This window comes from Eleginops maclovinus, chromosome 19, assembly GCF_036324505.1.
Source record: "Eleginops maclovinus isolate JMC-PN-2008 ecotype Puerto Natales chromosome 19, JC_Emac_rtc_rv5, whole genome shotgun sequence".
NCBI classification, from domain to species: Eukaryota; Metazoa; Chordata; class Actinopteri; order Perciformes; family Eleginopidae; genus Eleginops; species Eleginops maclovinus.
In genome coordinates, this window is record NC_086367.1 from 12,491,052 (window position 1) to 12,516,551 (window position 25,500).

At 45.2% G+C, this 25,500-nt stretch overlaps 1 protein-coding gene across 3 annotated transcripts; it reads right to left on the bottom strand.

The window, feature by feature from the left end:
• Positions 1-1,666: 1,666 nt before the first annotated feature.
• Positions 1,667-25,127, bottom strand: tmem260 (transmembrane protein 260). 3 transcript variants are annotated; one of them, XM_063908214.1, is made up of 16 exons: positions 24,780-25,127; positions 21,786-21,817; positions 19,870-20,021; positions 11,136-11,313; positions 10,919-11,032; positions 10,477-10,656; positions 10,326-10,366; positions 8,889-8,975; positions 7,776-7,884; positions 7,317-7,489; positions 6,381-6,552; positions 5,698-5,837; positions 4,945-5,118; positions 3,769-3,822; positions 3,409-3,493; positions 1,667-3,275 (listed from the first exon to the last, which is right to left on the bottom strand). In XM_063908214.1, exons 1-16 carry the CDS (start codon positions 24,886-24,888, stop codon positions 3,015-3,017), a joined length of 2,061 nt encoding a protein of 686 aa, XP_063764284.1. In that variant the 5' UTR covers positions 24,889-25,127; the 3' UTR covers positions 1,667-3,014. The 3 variants fall into 3 exon arrangements, with proteins under 3 accessions (XP_063764284.1, XP_063764283.1, XP_063764285.1); XM_063908213.1 differs by having other exon boundaries at positions 4,945-5,121; XM_063908215.1 differs by lacking the exon at positions 3,769-3,822 and having other exon boundaries at positions 4,945-5,121.
• Between the last annotated feature and the right edge of the window lie 373 nt (positions 25,128-25,500).

The following is a 25,500-nucleotide window of genomic DNA, read 5'->3' on the forward strand; positions in this document are numbered from 1 at the left end:
TCTGGGTTCGCCTACACAAAGACGTGAGCACCGAGACAATAACACAGTCCTATAAACGCAGGAAAGACACTTGGAAACAGCGAAAACACTCCTTGGCACAATAGAGGCATTGCAACCCAAATTCAAACAGGGAACACAATGGCAAGCACAACAAACACCTGAACAAATAAACTGAGTAAACTTGCAAACATACTGTACCTGGCATACAAACAGTGGCTACCACACACTGAGAAACACACACATGAAGAGTGGAAACAAACACAACCTGAGACAAGTCAATCACGACGTCACGTCAACACAGACTGACGCTAATGGGCCTAAATCTACCCAATACACATCACTCGAGTTAACAGGAAAATATTTAACCTAGCCAAATAACAATTACTTTTAAGTATGTTTAGGGACTTCTAAAGTTTAAGTACCACTGTGTTGAGATTCTATTCTGTTTTCAGAGTCAACGAACTGACAAGATGAGGCATTTTGGATAAACCTGCAGCTTAGTGCACTAGAATAACAACAATCCAAAGCTAAAAATGTGTGTGGAGAGTTTGGTAGCAGGCATTGGCAACCTTCACAAAGATGGGTGGCACCTAGTAAACCTCCTTGAAACAGGTTTCCCATGCTTAGGAAAGGGATCTGCAGGCAAAGTTTTTCAGAGTGCAAGATTGTGCAAAATCTGCGGCCAGCTCAGTATATCATGCCTCTCACACCCTCTATTCTCTTCCCAAACGCTAACCAACACACCCGGCCCTCCGCCTCCCTCCACTCCAAGCTTCCATCCAGCCAGGGAGAGGAGAGGAGAGGAGATAGGCCCAGTTGCTAAAGCTGTCTTTTCAGCCCCTGCTCCTGCTCGGTCTATCTGAGATACACAGCAAGCGGAGGTGTCGCTTTTCCGCTGGCATTTCGGACAGTATCTACTTATAGACGGGAGAAAAAGAGAAAAGAAAAACAGAAGGGGTATTATCAGGGAGGGATGAGAGCAGCAAAGGCATTTTGTCTTTTTATTCCCCTCCTAAGCCCTGGGCTTTGCTCCCAATCCGATTGGTCGATACGGCCAGGGATGTAAATGAAATGCAAAGAGGAATAAGGCTGGCTTCCCATCTCCAGTGTGTGCCCCCCTAAGTCCTCCTCCCCTCTTTCTCTGTCTCACTCTTGCTGTTTATGGTGTTGTGTTCCTGTCTCCCCATTCACAGACTTGCTGCTCTCCCTGTTTCCGTCTCACCCTCCTTACTCTGCTCCCCCCTCTCTCTCGCTGCATCCCTCCCCTCTCCCTGGCTGGGCTCACAGCTCTTATCTCCTCAGACGCCCCACATTCCAGCGTTGCCGTGGCTCCCTGCCTGCATCCCTGGTCACGGCGATTCCACGGGTTCCCACAATCCTCGGCAGCTTGCTGATTTAGGGTGGGCAACTGACTCTCAAGAGACAGGGGAGAGAGGAGGAACAGAGGGGTTAAGAAAAGACGGGGTGAGAGGGTGGAAGACAAGAGAGGGATGACAGAGGGGAGGACGGGAGGAAAATAAAAATAACAGAAGGGCACGAGACGGTAAATTAACTTGATGTAAACACAAAAATGAATGTTAGGGATGTTAAACACGTCTGAAGAAATATGATCAATATTTGAGACGTGAAAGACCTTGTCTAACATGGAAGAAAAGGCTCCAAAATGTAGAAAAAAATCTGAATCTTTATTAAAATACTTGAATCTTTAGAGGGACAATTTTCCCTTTTTGTGAGTAACCAAACCATCTGTGCTCCAGCAGGTCGACTCATCCTCCGGCCAGCTGACAGACAGGGCAGAATACACTCTGAGAAAACCACATATGCACTTACTGCCGTTCACTTTCTAGTGGCGTCTCAAACAGCAGGCTGATCCAGCAGTGTTTATAAACCTTGTAGAAAAGGTTTGACTGTTGTGAAACAATGTTCATTAACCTCAGCACCAGCCTTTAGGGACACAGTGTGCAGCTGAGGTTTTGAACCCTGAGAACTCGCTGGTCCTCTCGCTGTTGAACGCTACGATGTGTCTCGAGCAACCCTCACAGGGCTAATGTTCAGGCTGATGGTCGTGCGTGTTTCCGTTTGTCCCTGGAGTTTCGCATGACTTTGTGCTTGTAGGATAATCAAAGTACTTTCCTTTTTAGTGTGCCGATCTGTTTATTGACTACGTTTATATGCGGCTCCGGCCTGAAAAAGGCTTGGGTGGATATTTAAGCGTGTTCACACACACACAGCACATGCAAGCATGCACACAGAAACGCACCTCTAAAAGGGTCCCTGGCATCGTGACATTTTACATTTCATTTAAATCCATGAGGGATTACAGCCCTCCCGTTAGGAAGGAAGAGAGGGAAAAAACACTCATGGAATCCATTAGTTTTAAACATTTAAAGGACCATCTAAGATAGACTGATGGGCGGATAGAGGGTTGGGTGGGTGGGTAGTGCCGGTCATGCGAAGTGAGGACTGTGTGGCACAGCACAAGTCTGTCCTAGATTAAACAGCCACTCTAATCCCCCATTTCGGCCCCCAAATTGGTTTTCCCTCAATCTCAGCCTTACCATCCTAATGTGAGAAAAAGAGAAGTAGAGCAGTGGCTGAGAAACTATAATCAGCACGTTAAAAGCTGTGAGAGCAGAAGAGGAGAGAAAAAGAACGAGATTTACCGATAAAGCAATCGAATGGCTGATTTTAAGGGGAGCACGCACAGTTTGATTGGGGTCAGTTCAGGCTTCTTGAAGGCAGGCTCTGACCTGGGTCAACTGTAAATGTTCTCCAAATGAAGCATGCTGAGTTGTGGGTCTCCGTCCTTTGTGCTGCTTGATAACGACGTCCCAGTATTTCTGTGTAACCAACATCTGACTCCCAACTCCAATAGGTCCCAGTCCATTTAGCCCACAATTGAACTGAGTGACATATTAGCCTTCTAGAGCACTATCTCCAAACCTAAAGAAGAGGCACATTGGCTCAGACTCCGTCCCCAGTGCCATGCACTTCGGGTAGGTCTCTGGATCCAGTTATGGGGTTTGCCTTCGGCTCTGGCGAAGCTCGTCTCTCTCTTTGAGTAAACTAGTAATGGCTGAGCGTATGGCAGCGGTCTGGGGATCTGTGGGTTCCTTCTTTAAGTAGAGACTAAAGTGCTGGGCACCTAAGGTCAGCAGGCTGTCTGGACTGTAGCCCCGGTGACCCGAGCGGAGCAGCCTCTCGCAGGCCAGTGCCAAGTTCTTGTCCCAGTTTGGAGGGTAGTCTGAGTGGGCCTCCACAATCTCCTTATACAGCTGCACAGCAAAACACACACAGAAACACACACACAAAAGCAGATGTTAAAAAGCTTTTTCTTGTACGGCACTTAAATCTGCCCCATTATGGTAAATGAGAGTGTTGTTGCATGTTTGTTGAGGTCAGACTCACAGTGTAAGACAGCTCAAAGAGGCGAGCTTTCCCCTCTCCCTGCATCCCTTCTGCCAGGTCAAACAGAAAGAAAGCCGTCTTCATCCTGAAACAAAGCACGCAGGCTCAGGGCTAAGTGCTGGATGGATGAGCCATGCAGATCCACACTCACAGACGCACCACTCCAATGGAGTGATTTATGTAGATGCTGCCACCAAATAGAATGTACATGTAGATGCTCTACCACACAAGACTGGTTTATGGAGATGTTCTAGAGAGCTAGTATGCATCGTGACGCAGCTTTTTTCTCGGCACACTAAAGTATACAACCTCTACAAAGAGGAAACCAATGACTTTTGAAATAAAAACACTTGACTGTACCTGGCTTGCCACATCTCCTCATTAGCGACACGCTCCCAGGACGCAGGATGGAAACTGTTTACAGATTTTAAAAAAACATTTCTTTATCTAAACAGCTCTAGGCGTTGGCTTGTGCACAGTTCCACTAACTTTAAATGATTATTTATGTGAATATATTGTTCCCCTCGACTGTGCAGGTTTTGATACACTAAACATCAATGTTTGCTGCATAAACATTAAATGACTGCACAACAATACCAGCTAGCACATTAGACATGGAGTAAAACCACATCTCCCTTTCTTCACTTTGTTGACTGTAAACACTTGACCTCTTCTTCAAAAGAATATTTTAGCAGGGTTTCCAAACTAATATTTGGCTTGCGGGCATCGGCGGACACGCTTGTCGCGAGGGTGCGGGAAATAATGTCACAGTATTCAGTCGTGGATATCTGAGTGAATGAAGGGCTGCTGGCTACAGTTACAGAATATGGAGCTTTGACTAATTCCACTTTTGACACAGTTATTGACAAAGTGCAATAAGAAACTCATTATTTTTCATCTTCAGTCTCATTTCAAATGGCTGAAGGCCTAATGTCTTTCTCTGGTTGAATACACAAAAGGCTGGATCACAGCATGGAGAACAGAGGACAACCTCACTGAGGGAAGCTCTGTGGAGTCTAAGGAGTGAGAGGACCACAGAGACGAGAGGCCACGAGACGTTGGCCAGGAAATAAGGCGTTGAGGATTCATCAGCTAGCAGCCTCTTTTTGAGTGAATAGATATAGATTACCGCTTGTTTAGAACGATACGCAATCCAAATATAACATCCTGCTATTTTAACCTCTTAAAACCCTCTAAATTCAGTCCTTTGAATCTCACTGTGGACCTAAACCATGTTCAAACGGACAGAACTTTATTTTAAATTCTAGTCCCAAAGGATAACCAAATATGCCTAGCTGAACTTTGGAACAATATGAATATATGGTTCACAAAACATTACATTTCCATTTGGTGCTGCAATAAAAATAAAGCAATCACTTTTGTGTTATTACAATTCAAACACAGGTTGAAGTCAAACAGTGTGGTATAGGGCTAATAAAGCTACTTAAGAGGAGGTGAAAGGAAAAATGTTGTGTTGAGGGGATAAACACATACCTGTGGGATGACTTTAAGGGGTCTGTATACGAGTGTGTGTACCTGTTGTGTGGTTCACTCCAGTTGTAGATGTTGCGCGTGCTCTTGGCCCACCTTTCAGGGTGAAACTGCCTCTGAACCGGCACCAGGTAGTCACACACACCCAGGGGCCAACGAGAGAAGCTATGCTCCCAGCTGCGGTCTCCATCAGGCAGCCCAATGCAGGCCACCACATGCCTACTGCAGAAAAAAACATACAGGAAGAGACCTCAGCGAAAACTCAACTATGATCCATACAAACACCCTCCTTTACCCAGGAAACTAATGATGATGAGACACAAACATCATGTAGACTTTTGTTCACTTCATAGCTCCCCTCCAGTCCCCAACAAAACCCCCAGGCCTCAGGGTTAATCCCACAGCTCAGTTTTGCCCCACTGAGAGACGCATGTTGGCCTGGCAAACACTGCCCCCTGGTGGGCTTGGTATTAACCAGTCTCCTGCCAGTGTCTGGGTCTCAATTCCTCTTGGAGGAGAGAGTGATGGGAGCAGGGAGTAGCGATGAGTCCGCCAGAGACAGTTTAACCAAATCAAGCAGATTAGACGACTTCTGTAGTTCATCAAACTCCTTTTATGGCCTCAACAGCTGTACGGGCTTATCTCCTCCCTGCACTCACCGCTGTGTCGACCGTCCCACTGATCTCTGCCTCATTAGATCACACACTTGTTCATTTGGACCATTCTACACTCTTATTTATCTGTACAGACCACCCTTTTATTCTCTCCAGGCGCTCTGTCTGTATCACGGTGACTCACTGTATGTTGTAGGACAGAAACTCTTCCAGACTGAAGGTTTCTTTCCCCTCAGGGTGGAGTGGGTCCCACCAGCGACCAGGAAAGTTCACCCCAGGGTGGTGCTGCGCCAGCTTGGCCACATACCAATCGTACGTCATCATCTGGAAATGAGAAAGAGTACCACCAACTCAGTTCAAGTCTTTGAATCCATGTGATTTGATCAATTCACTATCTTAGTGGCTTTTTATTATGGTAAAGGGGTTTTTCTATTTTTCCTTAAGAGACTAAAGATGGAAAACTTGTTTCACTTTTTTACATACCGTCCATATTAAATAAAAATATTTTCCTTTCTCGTTTTATTTTTTGGAGAAAAAGACATCCTCCTTTTCTCAATTTGATCCTTCTTAATTGACAACCAACAGAAACTGAAACAATTTAGCCATTCATTTAAGATGCAAACAAATGCAGGAACTTTCCTTTTCAAAACAATAGATGCAAGAAGTGATGTTCTATTATGTATTGCTATTTTAACACAAACATGTTTAATTCTTCTTGAAATTAATTGTGTTTAAAAGGGAACTTTTAACACTTTTAAAGTTGATTTTGGTTCTAAAATTGCGCTGTTCTTAATGATACTGAGTCTTACTAACTTAAATGATAACAGCCCAGCAAAGACAAGACAGCGGAGAAATCAAAGCTCTGACCTCCTGGTCGACCAGACGTGCATCGGGCCGCACGCCTTGGCAGTAGTGTAAGTAGCGAAGGGAGTTGCCGGGCAGATCCCCTCTGGTCAGGATGATTGCGCTGCTTGGGACGGAGGCCAGAAGCTCCCTGCCGAACCTCTCCACCACGCTGTTCCTGCTCTGATCGCACTCCCTGAGGAAATTCAGCACATACACAATCATACTGTATAGCATAATCAAAACACAAGTTGTGTTTACTTGAACTTAAAAAGAGGCTTGAGTACATCTTTACTCCAGCTTAGAATTGTGAGGGATCTGTGCGTATGTGAGTGTTTGTAGGTTGGCTTTCAAGGTGCTCTGAGGGGAAGTTGTCAGTGCCCCCGCCCCTTCCCCTTTGCAGAGCGCTCCGGTTGCCTATCTAATCGTGGGGAGACAGGTATGATGGGTCTGACAGCACAGGCCATGCTCTCCTCTTGATCAAAGCCGCTCGGTGATGGCTGTCTGGCACTCCCAGCACTACGCTGGTGTAATCTGCCTCCTCGGACAGCTAACATCTCAGACTGAGCTCTGTGAGTGGAATCTATGTGCTAACCGTGCCTCTCTTTAGCCCCTACCATGGGGTGAGCAGGGAAAAACCTGACATGTGGAGTTCAGACCTGCGGTATGAAGCGCAGAGGAGAAACAAATCAGGTTGACTCAGGGGAAACTTATGCATGGGGATTTTAGAAGGAACTCGAGTGAGAAGGGAGTTTTTACTTCACCTTAACTTTACAGCAGAAGTATTTTAGGAAACATTTGGCTCTAGTGAAGTTACTACAATAGGAAAACCGTAAAGTAAAATGTGTTATACTTATAAATGTTCAAAGTTTCTACAGAATCCAAATGTTATCTTTTACGGCACTTTTTTTTTACAGGAAGTAAAACACATTTGCTATACTTACTGAGTGCATTACTCACCTGTGATTGGTGCGCACCATATGTGCCAGCAGAGCCATGGTGAGGACCCAGCCTGTGGTCTTCCACAACCCCCCACGGCCCAGCCTCCTCTCCAGCTCGGTGTGTGTTCGGCTCAAGCCGAGGCCTGCCAGCACACACACTGCAGCATCGCTCTGAAGCCAGAAACGCTCAACCTGCAGGCGGTGAGTGAACATAAGAAAACTGTTTCCTGTAGTAGTTAGTTTTTAGTGTAGTCCAGGGTCTACTACTGGACCAATTCCAGGATCAGCATCAATATATTCTGCTATTTCAGTGCTCCTATTTCAAGATCAAGTACAGCCTACTGTATATACATTTCACATCAATAAAAACAAGTATGGTAATTGCAACCGAAATACATTAGCGAGGTTTTAACCACTGTATGTAAATGAAAGAATTGTGGAATCAGAGAGAGGACGTCAAACTGAGTTAAGGTCTCACCACTCCAAGCAGGAGGGGTCTGCTGATGTCCAGGTTTGCTCTCCAGGCAAAAAACAGTGAGTAGACAAACATCATGGCAGTCAACAGCCAGGACACCGAGCGACACGTCCTGGAAGAGGGAGGGCCAGGCATTCAGTTTATAAATATTGTTCATATTTTCATTATTATTCCATGAATATTGGACAACATTCTCATGGACTGGCATTTCCAGATATCTAGTCGAATGTAAAAAAGATATGCTTGTCTTGAGTAAGTCCATGAAAACAATAATGTAAGCATGGAGATCACAAGCAAATGTACACAGCAGCTAGCCGAGAGGTGCATGATTGATTCTCTAAGGCAGACTGAGTCATAATGAGCTGCTGCCAACCGCTGAATGACACTCATTACAGTACAGCTGTAAAATGCACTTTGTACTAAAAATAAAAAACATGTGGCATTAAAAATATTTAAGCTCGACTCTTGGGTTTCAAATGAAACTGATGGCCACAGATAACTATTGCCAATATTCGTTTTTCTCTTCACATTATTCACAATAAGTAAAAGGAAATGTAAATTCTGATATTCTCTACTAATACAAAGTTCCTGTACAGTTGACTCCCTGTATTAACGTGATGTAAACTAGCATTTGCATGGCTTTATTTGGCATCCTATGAAATGACCTTGCTCTTTTTCATCAGTGTGTGTATACAGCCAAGTTTATCAAAGGGTATCCCAGGAGAGGGGGAAGTGGAGGGGGGGTGGCCGGTACAGAGCCTCAGGGCTTCACTAGGCTTTATCAGCTCCACCCCACAGACCCCCGAAAAGGCCCTGCTGTAATGATGACTGGATCACATACAGATATATACAAGCAGCGATTTACTTGTACACAAAAACATGTTTTTGAAAATCCGAAACACATCAAGCTTGATTTGAATGTGGAGCGTCGTGACAGCTTGACAGTGAGGTGCCTCAGTGTGTTTTTGTGTTCTCTTTTTCTGAGATCGGCATTTTGTCAGTGGTTTTTGTTCCCCGTCTTTCACTCCAGGGGATTAGATTTTGGGTTGGAGAAGTGGCTGTGGTGCGTGTGACAGAGTTTGGTGTTTTTATACGCCGGCATCATGCTCATCCTACCTGTCCCAGGAGGAGAGGAGAAGGCCTACTCCAGCTAGAGCCAAGACAGGAAGTGAAAGATCTTTCAGGCAGTGGTCCAACTGGGCCCTGCACACACACAAACATACAGATAATATAAATGATGGACACCAAAAACGAGCTCAATAACCCCCCCTGCTACTGAACTCAAGGACATCAATTATTAAACGCCCTCCATCCTCTATCAAAACAAACTCCTTGGACTGTGCGTTCCTTCCTTTCAATCGGATTGACAGATACGAATGACTGTGTCATCACCCCCGCTGCCCCATCCCCTCCTCACAGTGCCTGTCAGTCACAGAGCACTTGCTCAGAGCAGAGAGATAGTTTCCTGCCTCTTCCTTAATACCCATCTCTATTTGACAGCTTATTGAGTCTCTATATCTCCCAATGTACACTATGTGTGAATGTGTGTGTGTGTGTGTGTGTGTGTGTGTGTGTGTGTGTGTGTGTGTGTGTGTGTGTGTGTGTGTGTGTGTGTGTGTGTGTGTGTGTGTGTCAGCTTCTCCAGCGGGTTTACGTATTCAGTGCGACATGCCTGTCATGTTCGCCTCTCTTCCCCATCTTGAAGGTGTGCTTGTCCATCAAGCAGCAGGGGTGATGGGAAGGGGTGGGTGCCTGGCAGAGGGGGGGCTGGTAGTGGGGGGTCTTAAGACTCACATGCACCCCCATCCCGTCAGCTGAAGAAAGATACCAGGAGTGGGATGCGACTGTGGTGGTGGTGCTAGCGGGGAGCAGGGGAGGGAATCGGGTGGAGGAGGTGTGTGGGGGGGGGGTGGGGTTTGCTGGAGTGGAAAAATACAATTTCTCCAGCTCTATTGCAGTGTCTGTCATCACAGCTTGTCACGCTTAAACACCAGAGCTGAGTGATCATTTCAAACTGCTGGAGAAACAGAACACAGAGATTTGGCCCTCTAAGCAGGTTCAGTTCTGCTTTGATGGGAGAGAGGGGAAGGGGAAGAACAAAAGCTGCTGGGAGATGAAGAGAGGAAGCGAGAGAGATGGGCAGCAGAAATGACTCTCAGAACAGATTGGAGGGCCTGTGATTGAACCTGTGTGAAACACGAGGACCAGCGTAAAAAGTGGTTAGGTCCTCCAGGTGAGTCCTCTCTGAGCCTCATATCAAATCCCCACCGTTTGCTCCAGAGTTTCTTTCCTACTTCAGAAGAATTGGGTAAGTATAGACAAAACATCAAGGTTGTGTTGACACCGAGTAAAGATCCAGTACACTTCATAAGTAATGTTAATATAATGAAGCCGATGATTCAAGACCTCCTCACGCCACGAGCCTTGCAGCGCAGACTGTCTGGAAATCTCAGTTGTTAACCCCATGTTTAAAGGGAAGTTCCTCAGTAAACATAGACAGTTCAATTTCATTTAAATTTGTTCAGTAATTCAAATGTTTGAACACAGACTCACTTCAGCATTGATGCCAGTCCTACAGAGCTCTCCGTCTTTGCCTGCAAACACAAAAAGAAAGGAAAATAATTTGTATAGAAGGTCAAAAATGTCCTGGTGACAGAAAATGTAGAGCAGTGTGTTTTGATAAATGGAGGCCAGCAGCACATACCAGACTAAAGGTGCCATATTCGGCCCTCAGCAGGTGGGTCAGCAGACCGGACAGGGTGGTCTGATCCCCCCAGCTCCAGCGGGCGGTGTTGAGGTAGGAGGAGATGGGCAGGTAGATGTACGGCAGAAAGCCAGCGAGGAAACACAACCCCAGAGACACAAGGCCACGCAAAGAAAGCTCCTGTCGGAATGAGAGAGAAGTTTTATTGTTTTTGTTCTCCTAAATGGAAGTTAGAACCACATTTAAAAAAAAGTGGAATCTCAAGAAACCCCAATTAAACGTTTCAGTAAGACATATATTTCATTTACCAGGATGTCAACAAGATGGTTCAGTATGTTTACAATCATCCTTTTCTATGTTTTTTTCTTCTAAAATGGAGCAAATGTTACACAACTTATTACACTACACTACATTATTTTATAAACCAGACACCAGAACTCACCCCTACAGAGTGGAGTCGATGAATGACCCAGGGAATGATGAGCAGTACGTACAGCACCAGGGTGTGCTGGTTGCAGAGCCCCAGGCCACAGCACAGCGCTCCCCAGTGTGCAATCTGACAGGATCAAATGTTTGAGTACAACCACTGTAAGTTCAATTCAAAATGATTTAAAGATAGCATTTAAGGAATAACCAGAAGAAAATCCAATGAGAGGTACCTTTGCCCTCTGGGTGGTGTTTTCAGCACACTGGAAGCTGGCCGTCAAGAAGAAGAGCAGACCGACAAAGAGGTTGTTGAGGGTGAAGACCTCTGCCACCACGGACCACTGCCAGCTCAGCCTGGACACAGCGAAGAGCCCTCCACTCAGCACTGCTCCGGGGCCAGGGCCCGCTAACCTGCCAGGGAGGGAGGACAGGACTTCATAATCATACACAACTTTAAATCAGACATGCTATATTCACATATACCAATGCAAGCTTTACTTATTGTTCTTAGTTACTTTCAAAAAGTACAGAAGTGTTTTATGTGAGCTAGGTTCAACTGCACTGACACACTGAAGTGATACCGCTTCACACACAATTTATATTTTACAGTAAAAAGCCCCCACTCTGCCCAGACTAATTTAGGGATCCACTATAATCTTCCCTAGACTAAAGTTTGGTTCTCGGACAAGACCTTGAAAAACACAGAGTGAATTGGGCCATTCACATATCATGAGAAGTCCCACCCTCCGTCTCCCCCAGCAGCCGGTTGATCTGGAGCACACTGGCACAGAAACCACGAGGTTGAGATAGCACTTATCCTCAGCTTCTTAAATATAATGTGTGCACAAAAGTTTCCCCTTCCTCCTCTCCTGTACTGTCTCCATCTCCTTTGCAGTAATTGAAGCAAACTTGGGATAATCTGTCATACGCTAAGACCCACCACTTACTAAAATGAGAGACAGAGGGGGGGGGGGGGGGGGGGGGGGTGCGGCGACAAATGATGGGGAGAAGGAAAAGAAAAGAAAAATAGTGCAGAGGAGTGTGTGTTAAAGGGGTGAGACAGTGTGCGGGATAAAGGATGAGATATAGAAAAGGGAAGAAAAAAAGTTCAAAAAGAGAGAGGGGAAAAAGAGAAAGGAGAAAAAAAAAGCGACCCAGTCCCCGGCATGCTGGCTCTGAAACATGAGCAGGCTCGACAATTAGGGAAGTCAGGCAGTATGGCCCTTTCCGCCATTGTGTGGAGTGGCTTAGAGTCCTCATCAGCCTATCAGCTAACTGACAGGCAGAGAGCTGCTCTATTCAGCACCGCAGATACAAGCTGCAGGCCAAACGGCTGCCAGGTCCCTTATGACCCCACAATCCCTTGCCGGTGACAGCTTCAAGCTCCATAGCAAATTAGGCGCTCTCACATTACAATCGCAGAAGACAGATTCCATTAACGGTATCTGAAATTGAGTAGAGAGCAGGCCCGTTATCAGACCTGACTCATAAGCACCGCCATTAATCACAAGGCATGATACCATTTATACATTTCCAGCTCTCTGCCTGCCGCTGTGATAGTCAGCCACAAAAGGCCTGATGAGACTTAGGCTAGGGGAACAATAGAGCTTTCTGAGGAAAGCGCGGTAAATCAGGAAAAAAAGGAGAGGGAGAGCAGAAAAAAAAAACTCATGCTTGCTGACTACTTCCCCTTTTTCCTTGGGTTTTCTCTCTCCTTCTCGCCACTATTTTTCTCTGTGTTTAGTGTAAGGCGAGCTCGGTGAATGTATATGTGTGTGTGTGCACTTAAAAAGGGGGGGGGGGGCGCTGTGTTGATTGGGCGTCTAGGAGTGGGTCTTAATAAGAGATAGCAGCGTCTTTCTCGCTGCACCGCTCCAGGAATTAGTTGTAACTTGAAGGAAGGATGAAGAAGGGGGGGGGGGGGGGGACTTTTGTTGAGGTGCAGAGACCCCCCGCACCCATACTCTTACCACCCTGCATGACAATTAACCCGTAGCTCGTACACCTAGCAGGGGGGCAGATTTGGGGGCAGCACTGAGCGCAGAACAGTGGTGGGGGTCCACGGACGAGGTGATTACACCAAGTCCGTCCCTGCCTTTGAAGCCGCCTCTGATAGTCAGGCAGCGCTCGTCACATTCACACACACACACATTCCTGTTCTTCAACTTCTTTATTCCCCCCCAGTGCCTGACAAATCTCTCTGTTAGAGCTTGTCAGTCCGTAAGAGCCCAGTGATGTGTGTACAGTGCGGGCTGTAAATGACCTGTCTGTCTGCGTGGGACCACCTGGGTCCCAGTCAGCCTCCCAGCCCCTCCACAGCTCATTCTCCGGGCTGGCTGCTCCCAGGGCGAGCAGATAAAGCAGGACACATTCTGACACCAGTGTGGCCGTGTTCCCTCGTTATCAGCGCTCAATGCGGAGCAGGATGCCGCTGTGCTGAAGTGTTGTGGCTCAGTGACAATGGCCTGGTTGAGACATGTCAGGAGAATCACACGACAGTGAGACTATTCTACCCTGAACTGATCCACCCTGCCAAAACGCCTGTGTCATCACTTGGGTAATTAACTGAATGACAAACAGCATGTGAATGGAATGAAGCGAAAAGTAAATGCAAATGGTTAGAAAAGGAAATCACCAATAATTAAACGTTCTTATCCGGATGGTAATGGATATTTTGATTTGTCAGCATTTGCTGTATATATCATTACTTGTGAATTTGAACCAAATGTACATGCCTTGTATTGCTTGCTTTTATAGGGAAAAAACTATAAAGATATTTACAAAAAAACATTTTTATCTAAGAAAATGTACTTAAAGTTCTCCTATTATGCTATATATATTATTTTTTTAAGTTATTTTTTGGGGGCTTTTTGCCTTTAATCGCATAGGACAGTGACTGGAAAGTGGGAGAGAGTCGGGGTGGGATCCGGAAAGGACCACAGGTCTGGAATCGAACCCGGGTCGCCGGCGTACGGTGCAGGTGCCCCAGCCAGTTGAACAATATATTGTAGGGCATATCTACACAAATCCGGTCTGTGAAGTGTTTTGCTCAAAATACCAAACAGATCACCCACTGTAGCATGTCTCATCCCCCTCTATTTCAGCCCTGTTCCTGAAGTGCTGATTCTGTGACTGTAGCTTTAAATTTGAGCTGAGCTGAAGTTGGCCGCGCCCCTTTGCAGCGTCATGATCTCTCTGTCTGAAGAGAGATGTTTCTAACGGAGAAACTCAGCTAAACGCTGCCGTGATTAAACGCCATATTATGTTCCAAACCACATCAAGCATTATTTCTGAAACACTTCTCAGTGTTTACCACTAGAACAGTGACATTATATGTATTTTATATACAACAACTCTAAGTCCCTCCTGTTGAACACACAGAGGTGCTGCGGACGGGATTCAGCTCGCAACTGTATGTTGTAGATGATAGGTTGAGACGTGTCACGTGGGTGGGACGTTGCCAGTAGTTCAATGTAAAGTTAGTCCACACTTTGTGAGTCTCCTTACACACCGGGGACACATATTTATGTATAAAAGACATCAAAAAGTGCATTTTGCATAATAAGGGACCTTTAATGAAAATAGATCAAATACTTCCTTGGTTGAATTTATATATATATATATATATATAAAATATAAATCTGTTCTAAAAGTAGGTTCAGACTGAACGATCAAAAGGTAAACAAATAGCAAATGGATGGAAATGACAACAGGCTCTGGTAAGCAATGCCCCCTTCAAAGACACAACAAAAGCTCAGTAAAATCACTTTGAAGTGTCAAAATGGGACCTGCTTCATTAACACCCTCAGTTCTACAGTATGGGCCGGAGACGTGCCAGCACCAGTGCTAAATAACAGCACACAAAACCCCCTTCACCAGCACTCTGCGCTGAAAGAGACTTCACAATGGAGCTGGCCAAGGGAGCCACTGTCACACAGCAGCCGAGGGAAGGGACAATACCACAGCTGTGCCATCGCAGATCAGAGCGCCACTGTTCTCTAACCGTGTGGTGGTTTGGGGAAGCGCCGCTGGAAAAGAATCACACATTCCTGAAGAGGGTAGAGAGCCCGAGAGAGGAGGCGGCCTGCTCGGGCTGAGATGGAGGTTTCCAGCTGGCCCTCGCCGACACCCCAGGGCTCTCATCTGGCCAGGACGGCAGGCAGGGTACTTAGTAGCTATTATATGACAGTGTCTCATGCACTGCTTTGAAATTTCAAAGCCAAGCAGGAATTGATATACAAATGTGGGCTTTTGAAAGATACGTACAGTATATGTGTCAGGAAACATATGCTGGAATAGTGGAAGTATCTTATTACAGTGGTCAATTTCTTAACTAAAAATATCTTTAGTCACCGAACACTAACATGCACAGCTCGTCCATCCAGTCTGTAAAAGCAGATGCACTACGTCCTTTGTTTGAAAAAAAATGACCTTGATGACATTCTCATTATTATGGATTGGAGTTTTTTTTCTCTGAGTTTTGGCGTAAAAATAATGAAAAAAGAATCTCTTGGTAGTGCTCTTATCTTATGGAAGTGTAACACAAATTCACCCATTAAATGAATAAAGCTAATTATTATTAAAGAATAAAAACCTATGTTATTATTGGTTTATTGTGTGTGTAAAGAGCATCGCAGCGTAAGATATTAAATAGCTTTGTATGTATAACTTTGCATAAATCTACCTTATTCTTATACTTCATCAAATCCCTTTCTTAATATCAGATATATTGGTTCCAGCCTTACAACATAGACATTTTTTAGATGTATAATTGATCTGATTACACCAGATTTTTTAACTTGCTAGGATCTTGTATCTGACCACCCAATAACCAATGAATGCCTCCACTTGCTTGTAGAACATTTTTCAAAATGATCTCTTTTAAAATAAATAATCATCAGCAAAGTGTCTCGTTATTAATTTTAAGTTAGAAATACTACATATTAAATTATTTTCTGGTACTGATCGTTTTTTATAATCAACTTTCAAAACAGTACATTGGAATCAGGGATGCATCAGCTTAATTTTCCATCACCAAACTTCCGTGCCCCCTCTGCCTGATCCGGTGTGCGAAACAGAGGCAGTCTGCTCGAACAGAGAGGCGGGTAAAGGAGGGTCCCAGCACTGCCGCTCACTCACTCACAAACACACACACACACACACACACACACACACCACCACCCCCCTCCGGGAGAGAGCTCCAGTGCTCCAAGTGCGTGGAAAATTAATCACCACAATTCTGCTCAAACAATGCAGCCACTGACATGACAATTTCTCCCAGAATGCCATCTTAATCTCCACCCAGCACAAAAATTACAGGAAGAGGGAAAAACAATTTACAAAAATCCTGTGTTTATGCAATTCACTGAATGCCATTTTTATAGCTGCTTTTTCCCACAAAGTCATTAGGCACACACCAGTGATATATGAATGTTGCTGTATAGATTCCATTAGCTAATTCTGGGTGAATTGTAATTGCCGAGTCTGATCTGTCTCCGTGCCTGGTGCCTTATTAAGACTGCCTGTGGTGGGTGAGGAATGGAATATTGACGTCCGAGGCAGACACAATCTCGGGCCCACGGGCGAAAGGAATATTAAACTGGTACTGTATTCTGCTGTCTATCTAGCCCCCCCTCCCTCCCTCCTCTCCCTCCCCATCCCATAGCCAGTAATGAGGAAATAACATCTTCATTAGACATCTGTTTAACTGTATTAAGGATGAGTCCTGGGGGGAACCATTGGTCATGCTGAGGAAGGGGGGAGTAAAGGAGGTCTGTCGGACTACAATATGACGGATGAGATACTGCAGAAACGGAACAAAAGGTCCAGAGATTGGAGCCTTTTAAAAAGACAAACTTAAAATTGTCTTCTGCACTTTCAGAAGAAAACAGTAACGGCTGTCTTTTCTGTGGCCACTTGGGATGGAGATTTTATCAGAGCACAGCAGATGTCAGAGGGAAGGGCAGCTCTCCCACCTGCAGTATCCAACTAAACAACTCTATTTCAGCTGTTTACCAGTAATCAATATTAACCTCAAAACAAGAGTACACAAACGGCTACAAAACAACCATCTCACCACATACCTCTCCTGACGTGACCCCAACAACAAACATGCGCTTCCAGCCCAGTGGAAAAACAACCCACCTGAGCAAGGAGGAAAGGCGCCATCAGGACCATATGGTGAAGGTCCTTATAAGGAGCTGGGGACGCAGGGGATGGCACCACGCCCACCCTCAGGTCCACTGAGGTGTCAGCTATGCCACATGGGCCAGTTCTTGGCGGGGAAAACCTCTCGCAGGTGTGCATTTTGTTTCGAGGGCCGCTGGGGGAAAGGGGAGGCCGGGCCTGCACTTCAGCAGTGCTGTTATGTAATCATGTGATCAAACTGAAAGTGCTGATGACGTTGTTTTTGCGCTCCGATGACTGTCAGCGCGCTAACGTGTCTGCTCCTGGTCTCTCAGGATAAGCTCGGGAATGGAGAGAGATTCCTCCCAGGTAGCAGAGATTCGGAGCAGCTTTAGCAGATAAACTGAAACGAGAGAGAACACAGAATCCCGAGCTGTCTGGATTATCCTGCTATGAAGGGTGCATTCCTCCAGAGACGCACGGCTGAGGCCTTCAGCATTCCGCAAAATGTTTCTCTCTGTGAAACTCCGAGTGCAATCGATAGTAATTATCATTACGTCCACCATCCTCAAAGGCTTGTCAGGCCGTGGTGTGAAAACATAACAAGACATGCAATTTGGCCATCAAACCATATGATCAAGCCAAGAGAAGTGTAATTGACAAATCAAAGGGAGGCTAAGTGCTACATTTTAACTTATGCAAGAGAGAGAAGTGGCTTCCAAGCCCATCATCTTACATTCCCCCACATTAAACACGGCAATCTGGCCGACTAATTTAAATTGATACATCAAAGGCCTGCCATGTTGGGTATACTCCAGATGAATTTCAAGGTCTTACAATTTACTATTTGAGAGAAACTGCCTTCAAGTACCCGTATTAACTTCCAATACATTTTGCCATACGAAAATAATCACACAAAGCAATGATTTGTTTTTGGGAGGAAGTCTACTTCTCAGCCATTAAAAGCCTAAAAATAAGTAGTGAAAAGTTTATGAGGGCCTAAAAGGGATATTAAAAAAAATGTGTTGCAGAACTTTATTACGTTTGGAAATGACTGGCATCAAAGTCACTGCAAGGACAGAGCAGGTGCGAACAAACCAGTCCGTTTTGGCATTTCATCTGAGGGAAAGGACCGACCATTGACTGTGGTTTGACATTACGACAGACGTCTTGGTATGGTCAAAGCAGGCCCTTTCCACTCACCCCTTACCAGGCAGTCTGCCAGCTGATCCACAGCCACAAGCTCATCCCAAACTAGGCCCTAAACAGATAATGACTAAAACCTTTTATGCTTATTTTTCAAATTGAAAGCGTAGATTATACGTTCATACTTAAGAGCTTATACGGTGTGACTGTGTGCTCTGGCTGAAGTCCTCCCTACCCATCATCCCATGTTGTGGAGTGGACGGGGTTGGGGGGTCCTCATAATGACTTTTAACTTGACCATAATCCAAAATTGGATCTAAATCCTCAGAGATTACTAAAAAGAGCTTCAGTTAACATACACACTGCGAGCCAAATATCACCCAGACTGCATGGATATTTTCTGGCTTTAAAATGGCTGTCTGTTAATGTCTGGCCAAGAGTCCAATCCTCCAACGGACCCGTAACTCATCAAATGTACTAAGACAGTGGGGCAGGATAGATTACAAAGCCAAAAAAACCCAAAGAGGCACAGTTTTCCTCCCCTCTCTGGTTGTCCTCTCTTTTTGGGAAGAGTGTTTGAAGCTAGCGAGTTTGGTAAGGCTGATGCAGTCTGGGCTGAGGGCCATTCCCCTAAAGAGCACTTCCTCCCATCCCCTGGCCTTCTGCAGCAGGGCTGACCCTGTACCATGACCTATGCTGGACCACCTGCCACCTAGCACACACTGCCCACACACACAGGAAGTAGGCCTGAGCACCTGGGAACACACACCTCACCATCACTATGTACTCACAGCCTGCAAAGGCATACAGCAGGACGAAGTGACATCCTATTCAACAATTCCTATTCTGGAAGAGTAAATTAGAAGTATATGACATGCTTGGAAACGACCCAGTATGCATAAAAAGTGACATAAAGGAAAAATGTTGACACTAAGCTGCCACCAACAATGCAATGTGGAAAATGACTTAGATCAGCAAAAGGATGATGTAAGGCAGTCCAGGCAACCACGGGAGATAAACACACACACAAAGAGGGAAGGGGTAAAATACTTCTTACATGATAGGGTCAGCAGCAGGCGAAACTGCAGGGTGGTAGACGCAGAGAGCGTAAACTGTGCTCAAGACCGAGTGAGGGGAGAGGGAGGAGCAGAGCGAGTGATCCTGTTCTTTTCGGACCCAGGAGGCAAGAAGGGGGAGATAAGAAATCGTGCCATGTCAGGATTGGGAGCATGCTGGGCAGTGGGGGGGGCAGGAGAACAGGGACGTCAGGGTGGCGGCTGGAGGGCGTGATAATTGTGATATACATACACACACGCACGCTCACAACGGGTGGCTGATGGGTAAACAGGCAGGGCAGGGTGGTGGGAGGGGGGAGTGCAGCGGGCTCTGCTCCTGAATACTGAACAGAGGATCAGAGACGACACTGCCAGTCTGTCAGGACCCAGAAATACCGCTCTCCGTTCCAGACAGCTTCGAGATGCAAAGCATCAGGAAGGGAGTGTGAGAAGACCCCTTCAACTCCAAAAATGTGTTCCTGTCATTGTGTCTTCCCTTGGATGTTTGACTTTTGCTATACAGATCGATGTGGATATCACTTTTAAGCAGATTCCTTGAAATAAAAAGCACAGTAATCACAGAGCAGAGGAAAAACACAAAAAAATGTGGAAAATTTACTTCTATTTTTCATGTGCCTACCTGCAGACAGTAATGCAGAGGGCCCCGCAGGCTGCAGCCCCCAGCAGGCTGCTCATCAGGTTCACACTGTGGGCTGGAGAGAGTGAGGGCAGGAGACACATAGCCAGGCGAGCTAGTAGGGTGAAGACAGGGTATCCTGGAGGATGGGCCACCTAAGAACCAAAGGAAAAAGTATGAAATGAAAACCCAGAGAGCATTAAAGAAGGCACAGCTTCGAACAACACGGTGCTGCTTCATTAAAGATGGTATTGTGAGGATGGCAGGGTAGAATGCTAGAGGTGCAGAGTTTTTTTTTAAGATATAGGAAGAGTGAAAAGAAAGTCAACTTTATTGTCAATTTCTGTGTGTGATGCAAACCGTCCCAAGTATACCCACTCATATATACACACATACATACTCACAGATATATAGGCACATTTATACATATACACATTGAGATATAAATAAAAAAAGGAGGCACAACAATAAATACAGTCTACACACACATTTGGACAGGACAGGGGTGTAGCTATGTGTAGTCGAGTAGAGAAGAACGAGGGTCATAATGAGAATATGTAAGGTCAGCAGAAAGTGTGTAGCAGTAAAGATTTGTTATTTTTATTCTCCCCCTTTGACGGAGCGGGAAGTTTAGTTGCTCTTGTGCCCTCTGTAGTTGCCAGCAGTCGAGTGCTGTAGAGAAACTGTAATGGAAAAGCAAGACACATCACGCTTGACCGAAAACTGACTCTGCAGTGATACCAGAGCCATCCTCTCTCTCTCTCTCTTCCTCCCTCTCTACCTCCCTTCTTTTCCGATGGCCTCTACCCAAGGACAGTGCAGCTCCCTAGAGCCGGTGGTAGACCACGTGGTGCTCGCCAGCCCCAGCCCCAGCCCCCAAACCACCTCCGAGCCGAAGCGATTCTCGCCTGGGGGATCCTGGCAATCACAGCAATTAGCCGTTAAGTCTCCTCCACCCAGATAAGAGCTCAGTCATTAAACACAGACTCATTCCCTGGCACTGATAACACCAGCCATGCAGGCATGGAGACGGGGGCCGCTCTTCAAAGGAGCACAGAGCTGAAAGGTGAGAGTCTGACTACCTCGTCGGTCACCTCAGATACAGAAAAGACTCCACATCAATTCCCAACAATTTGCAAAACAAGGGGTTGGGAATAAAGCATGTAGGTCAGGATAGGTTAAAAAGCAAAAGAGAAGAAGTAATGGAGAGGAAAAAGAACAAAAAAAGATGAGCCCGGAGGTCTCAGTGTTCATGTCGGGGGGGGGAGACTCCTTCAAACAAGGGAAGAGCAGGTGGAGGAAGGACTACGGGTCCAACAGGAGTGGACACACAGCAAAGGACAGCTGAGGGACAAACGCTACAGGAAGCATGGGGAAGCAGAACTCCGAAGCCCTGGGGATCAGAAGGGGGGGGGCCCGCAGCCTTGGGCCCGGGGACGGCCTGCAAGGCCCTGGGGAGGCCTGAAAGGCAGGCAGGCAGGCCACACGGACTGCAGCACTAACGGCAGGATTACTGGCATAGTGACACCGACACAGCCTCCCTAAAAGGATCACAGCGGCGTAATAAACTTTATTAAATAATAAAACTTATTATAACTGTTAACCCGATTTAGTTCATTCTTCGCGGCTTACACACACACACAAAAAAGAGGGGTGGATATAATAAGCCTTATACCGTACATAAGGCAAAGCCTACAAAAGCCATCGCCTTACCATTGACTTTAATTGGATTTGAAAAACGGGTTGCAAATTATAGCATTCTCTACTTGCAACTTAGTAAAATAAGAGTATGGAAGAGAAGGGGGAAACCTGTGGACTGAAAGTAAATTAATCTGCTTTCTGCCCATGCTTAATTAAACTTCCTTAATGCGTATAAGAGTTAATGAGTGAATTGATTAAACAATACAGCTAATACTTACCCCCAGCTCACAAGCAGTGGTGATCAGCTCTCCTGTGGAAGAGAATAGGGGAGGAAATTAATGTAAACCCAATAATTATTATTAAGAGACTAGTCTGCTCCCAAAGTTTTCCCAAATCAAATACTTGCACTGGGGTTTTGCATTAATTTGCCAGGATCAAAACCTACAAATCTTCCCAGTGTGACATTTCCTAAGCGGCACGCTCATTCTCTTCATCTCTCGCTTCTCCCCTGATGCCTCCCTCCCCGTCTCCAGCACATACACCCGGATATAAACACACACAAACCATTAGACTCCCTCTCCAATGCTCTGTCACACAAAGACACACATATGCTGATCTGAGAATAATGCTTCCAGTCCCATCCTCCCCATGCATCAGGGTCCTTTCGCTCTCCTCTTTCTTCTGCCGCTCTACGTGCCTCCCTCCCGCTCCCACACTCCCAGCGCCTCAATGTCTCCTTCAGTCCGTCGGGCACAAACAGAAAGGCAACGTGGGTGACAGTCACAGAATGAGGTAAGCTGTAAAAATAAGAGACGGTTGCACAATTTTTTGACAACCTCTGTGTGAGGCGCAGAACAAAGTGAAAAGAAACCCCCTAAAAGCTATTTTAGGAAGCTTTAATGTATCTGGGCACACACACATCTGTGCCAGGATACACCCAGAGCATTTCAAATTATACTGATTTCTCACCCTATGTTTGCATCTCCCACTCGTGGAAATTGAAATTTGGTTCAGATTAAATGACATTGATAAATGTTTGGGTTCAAGACAGCTCCATCTACTGGTACTAGATGGGTAGTCCTTTCCCGATTCCAATACAGCCAGAAAATGGAGACCTTGATTCCTTCAGCAGCACTGTGGGGTCAGTCAGTCTAAAGCTTTACTAGCAAACAAGGGACATATCTAAGAAACAAATTACAGTAAAAAGCCATAAGGATTTGTTATGGTTTTTAAACCAAATATCAAAAACAGCAACAGTAGAGGTGGTTATTTTAAATATACATTTATATACAAGACGTGTAACCATTATAGAACAGAACGGCTGAGTTTGGCTGCATCACGCATATGCAACCTCGCCGAAACTGAATTGTTATGCCTACATTCCTGCCACATGAGGAGTCCTATCTCTTATTACGCTAATGGACCGTGAAGTCAGAACTCCTCCACCTGCACAGCTTAAACGTTTCCTCAGCTCCATTTCACCTGGCACAAGCCGCCTGCTACCTGCCATGATTTTACATCACACTTTCTCATCCCAATTTCACTTATTTTCCCTCAGTAGTGGCACACTTTTACCCCATTAAACACAGGAAATACTCAAACGGATACAGAGCCAAAACATCCATCTGAGTGGCACAGGGATGCAGTTCTGCAGCCCCAATACTAAAAAGGGAAAATATTGACTCGACGGGGTAGCAGCATGGGTGCCAAGAGTCTTTGTGATAGTGGAGCATGGGCACCCACACCAGTCTTCCCATAATCCCCGTCATTTCCACACTCCACATTCCTAGACAACAGCGTACCCGCGGGGCTGTGCTCAAGCCTCTCTAGGGCACATCACACCTAAAGAGATTAGGACACAGAGACGGAGACCTGGAGAATTCGAAAGGGTGTTCAGCTGGCACTATCAGAGCGGGCATCCTGCACGGTCCCTAAACACTGTGGAGAAGGGGCTGGCCATTTTTTCAAAGGCCCCGTTCGCTAGACGGCAGCAACACCAGCAGGACTACTAAGCGCTCCAATTGCCTGCTCTCTCCTCATATCTGGCCGAGCTTTTCCCATGCTTTCATTCTGCTAAATGTGCATTCCCCTCCACAGCAGCTTGAATGCCAGAGCAGCGCAAAACTAACAAGCAGAGCCTTCATGCCCTCAAGTCCACATTTACAAGTTTGTAACCTTGCTATCACTTCTAAACACTGTTCGAAATTTTGCAAGGAGAGTCCATAAACTACATTACATGAATGTTGGAAAACATGTTGGCCTACAACACAGAAATGTAGAGTGAAATACAATTTGGTACCAATGTTAAGGTTGGTCACAAAGAATGGAAATTAAATCGATGCGTACCCACATAATATTAATTTTAACCAACCAACCTGGTAAACTTATATCATTTATAAGTAAATGGCTGTCAATACTTGTGATGGCAGTAAAGTTAGTATTATAATTATTGCTCTTCTATTTTTCCCCTATGGCGTCTAAAGAAAATTTGGCCAAAATTAGTTTAAAAAAACAACTATTGCAGATATAAAAGGTTGAACTTTTGACAAAGTGAATAACTTTTTAATAACGATGAAAAACTGCTTGGTTTTAGTTAAGTTGTAGGTTAAAAGATAAGTGTTGATATTGTGATAATTTGTATCATATTATAAACTCATGTAACGTTCTGACATCAAGAGTATAATCACAATATTTGAAGGTCTTAAAGAAACCTTTTCATCATATATTTTCGGTACAAAGTAACTTGGTATATTTCAGAAACCTTTCCAACTCACTTATAATAAAATAAGTAAACTAAGTTCGGTACCGCAATTTCCTGTCCAGACAAATACTGGAAAAACTGGGGAAAATGTCATTGAAGGCATATTTTAGAGTTGTTTTACCAGAGTTGTTCATCTAGCAGGCTTTTCCTCAAACGCATTTACTGTACTCTTAATTCTGCATTCCATATTAAATCCAAAACATAGTAATAACTGTTAAAACGGTGAACAATGGTAATCTCTTGCAGGTGAATTTAAAAAATTAAATAAATAAATGCATTTTAGGCTATGCCTTGCACTTCAACCACATGCGTAATTATAACCATTATTTTAATGTTTAAGCATGATGTTTTAAAGCAGTTTTTGGTTTGTCACGCACACCTGCAGCACCACGGACAGCACCCGATCAGCTGCAACAGCTACACCATCAATGGCGCCACACTATTGGCTGCCGGTCAACAAAACAAAGCCACATGACCATAGAGGAGCATTGGTTAGCAGGCTAGCACCAACCTGAGTCTCCACCGGGAACCGTCCTCTGCACACAGGGCACATACAGAGCTGTGACACAGGCAACCGTAGCCCCTGTCAGTATCCAGCTCGTCCTCTGCTCCGTTGACATTTTCTCTGGATGAATACCAGTAGTTTTCAAACAACTGCTAACGTTGAGCTAGCTAACGGTAGCATACATACATTTCGTCAGTTAGGACAGCAAATAATTGCAAGCTACAAACCACCTGAAACATACGTTAGTATAAAGCTGAATTTAAGATAACATTACACCAAATCGAGTCATAACTGGACAGTTTTATTGGAGAGGCTGGACACTTGGCTAAATTGAATTGTTTGTCTTCCCGGGAAGAAGCAACACACTTCACGTTGACAGGAGGCAATCTCGCGATAATACCGGAAGCGCCATGATTTAAAGATATAGCAGTCATTGAAGTTGTTGTAATTCTTCGTGTAGCTGGATGCTTTATGTTCGTTGTGGCGGTGGGAGATGGTTGTGTTTTTGCTCGGGTGTGTTGCTTGTATACATTCATGGAAATCCCTTTGCTTACTTAATTATTTTACTTCCTGCTACGCTATAAATAATAACTAAGTATGAAGATGTAAATTACACAGAGGAATGGACAATTTATCATCCACATTTTAATATAACTGTATCTTCTGCTGCTATAGAAGATAATGTAATTTTTAAAGCCTCAAAACAGTTGCTGAATGGAACGTGCCC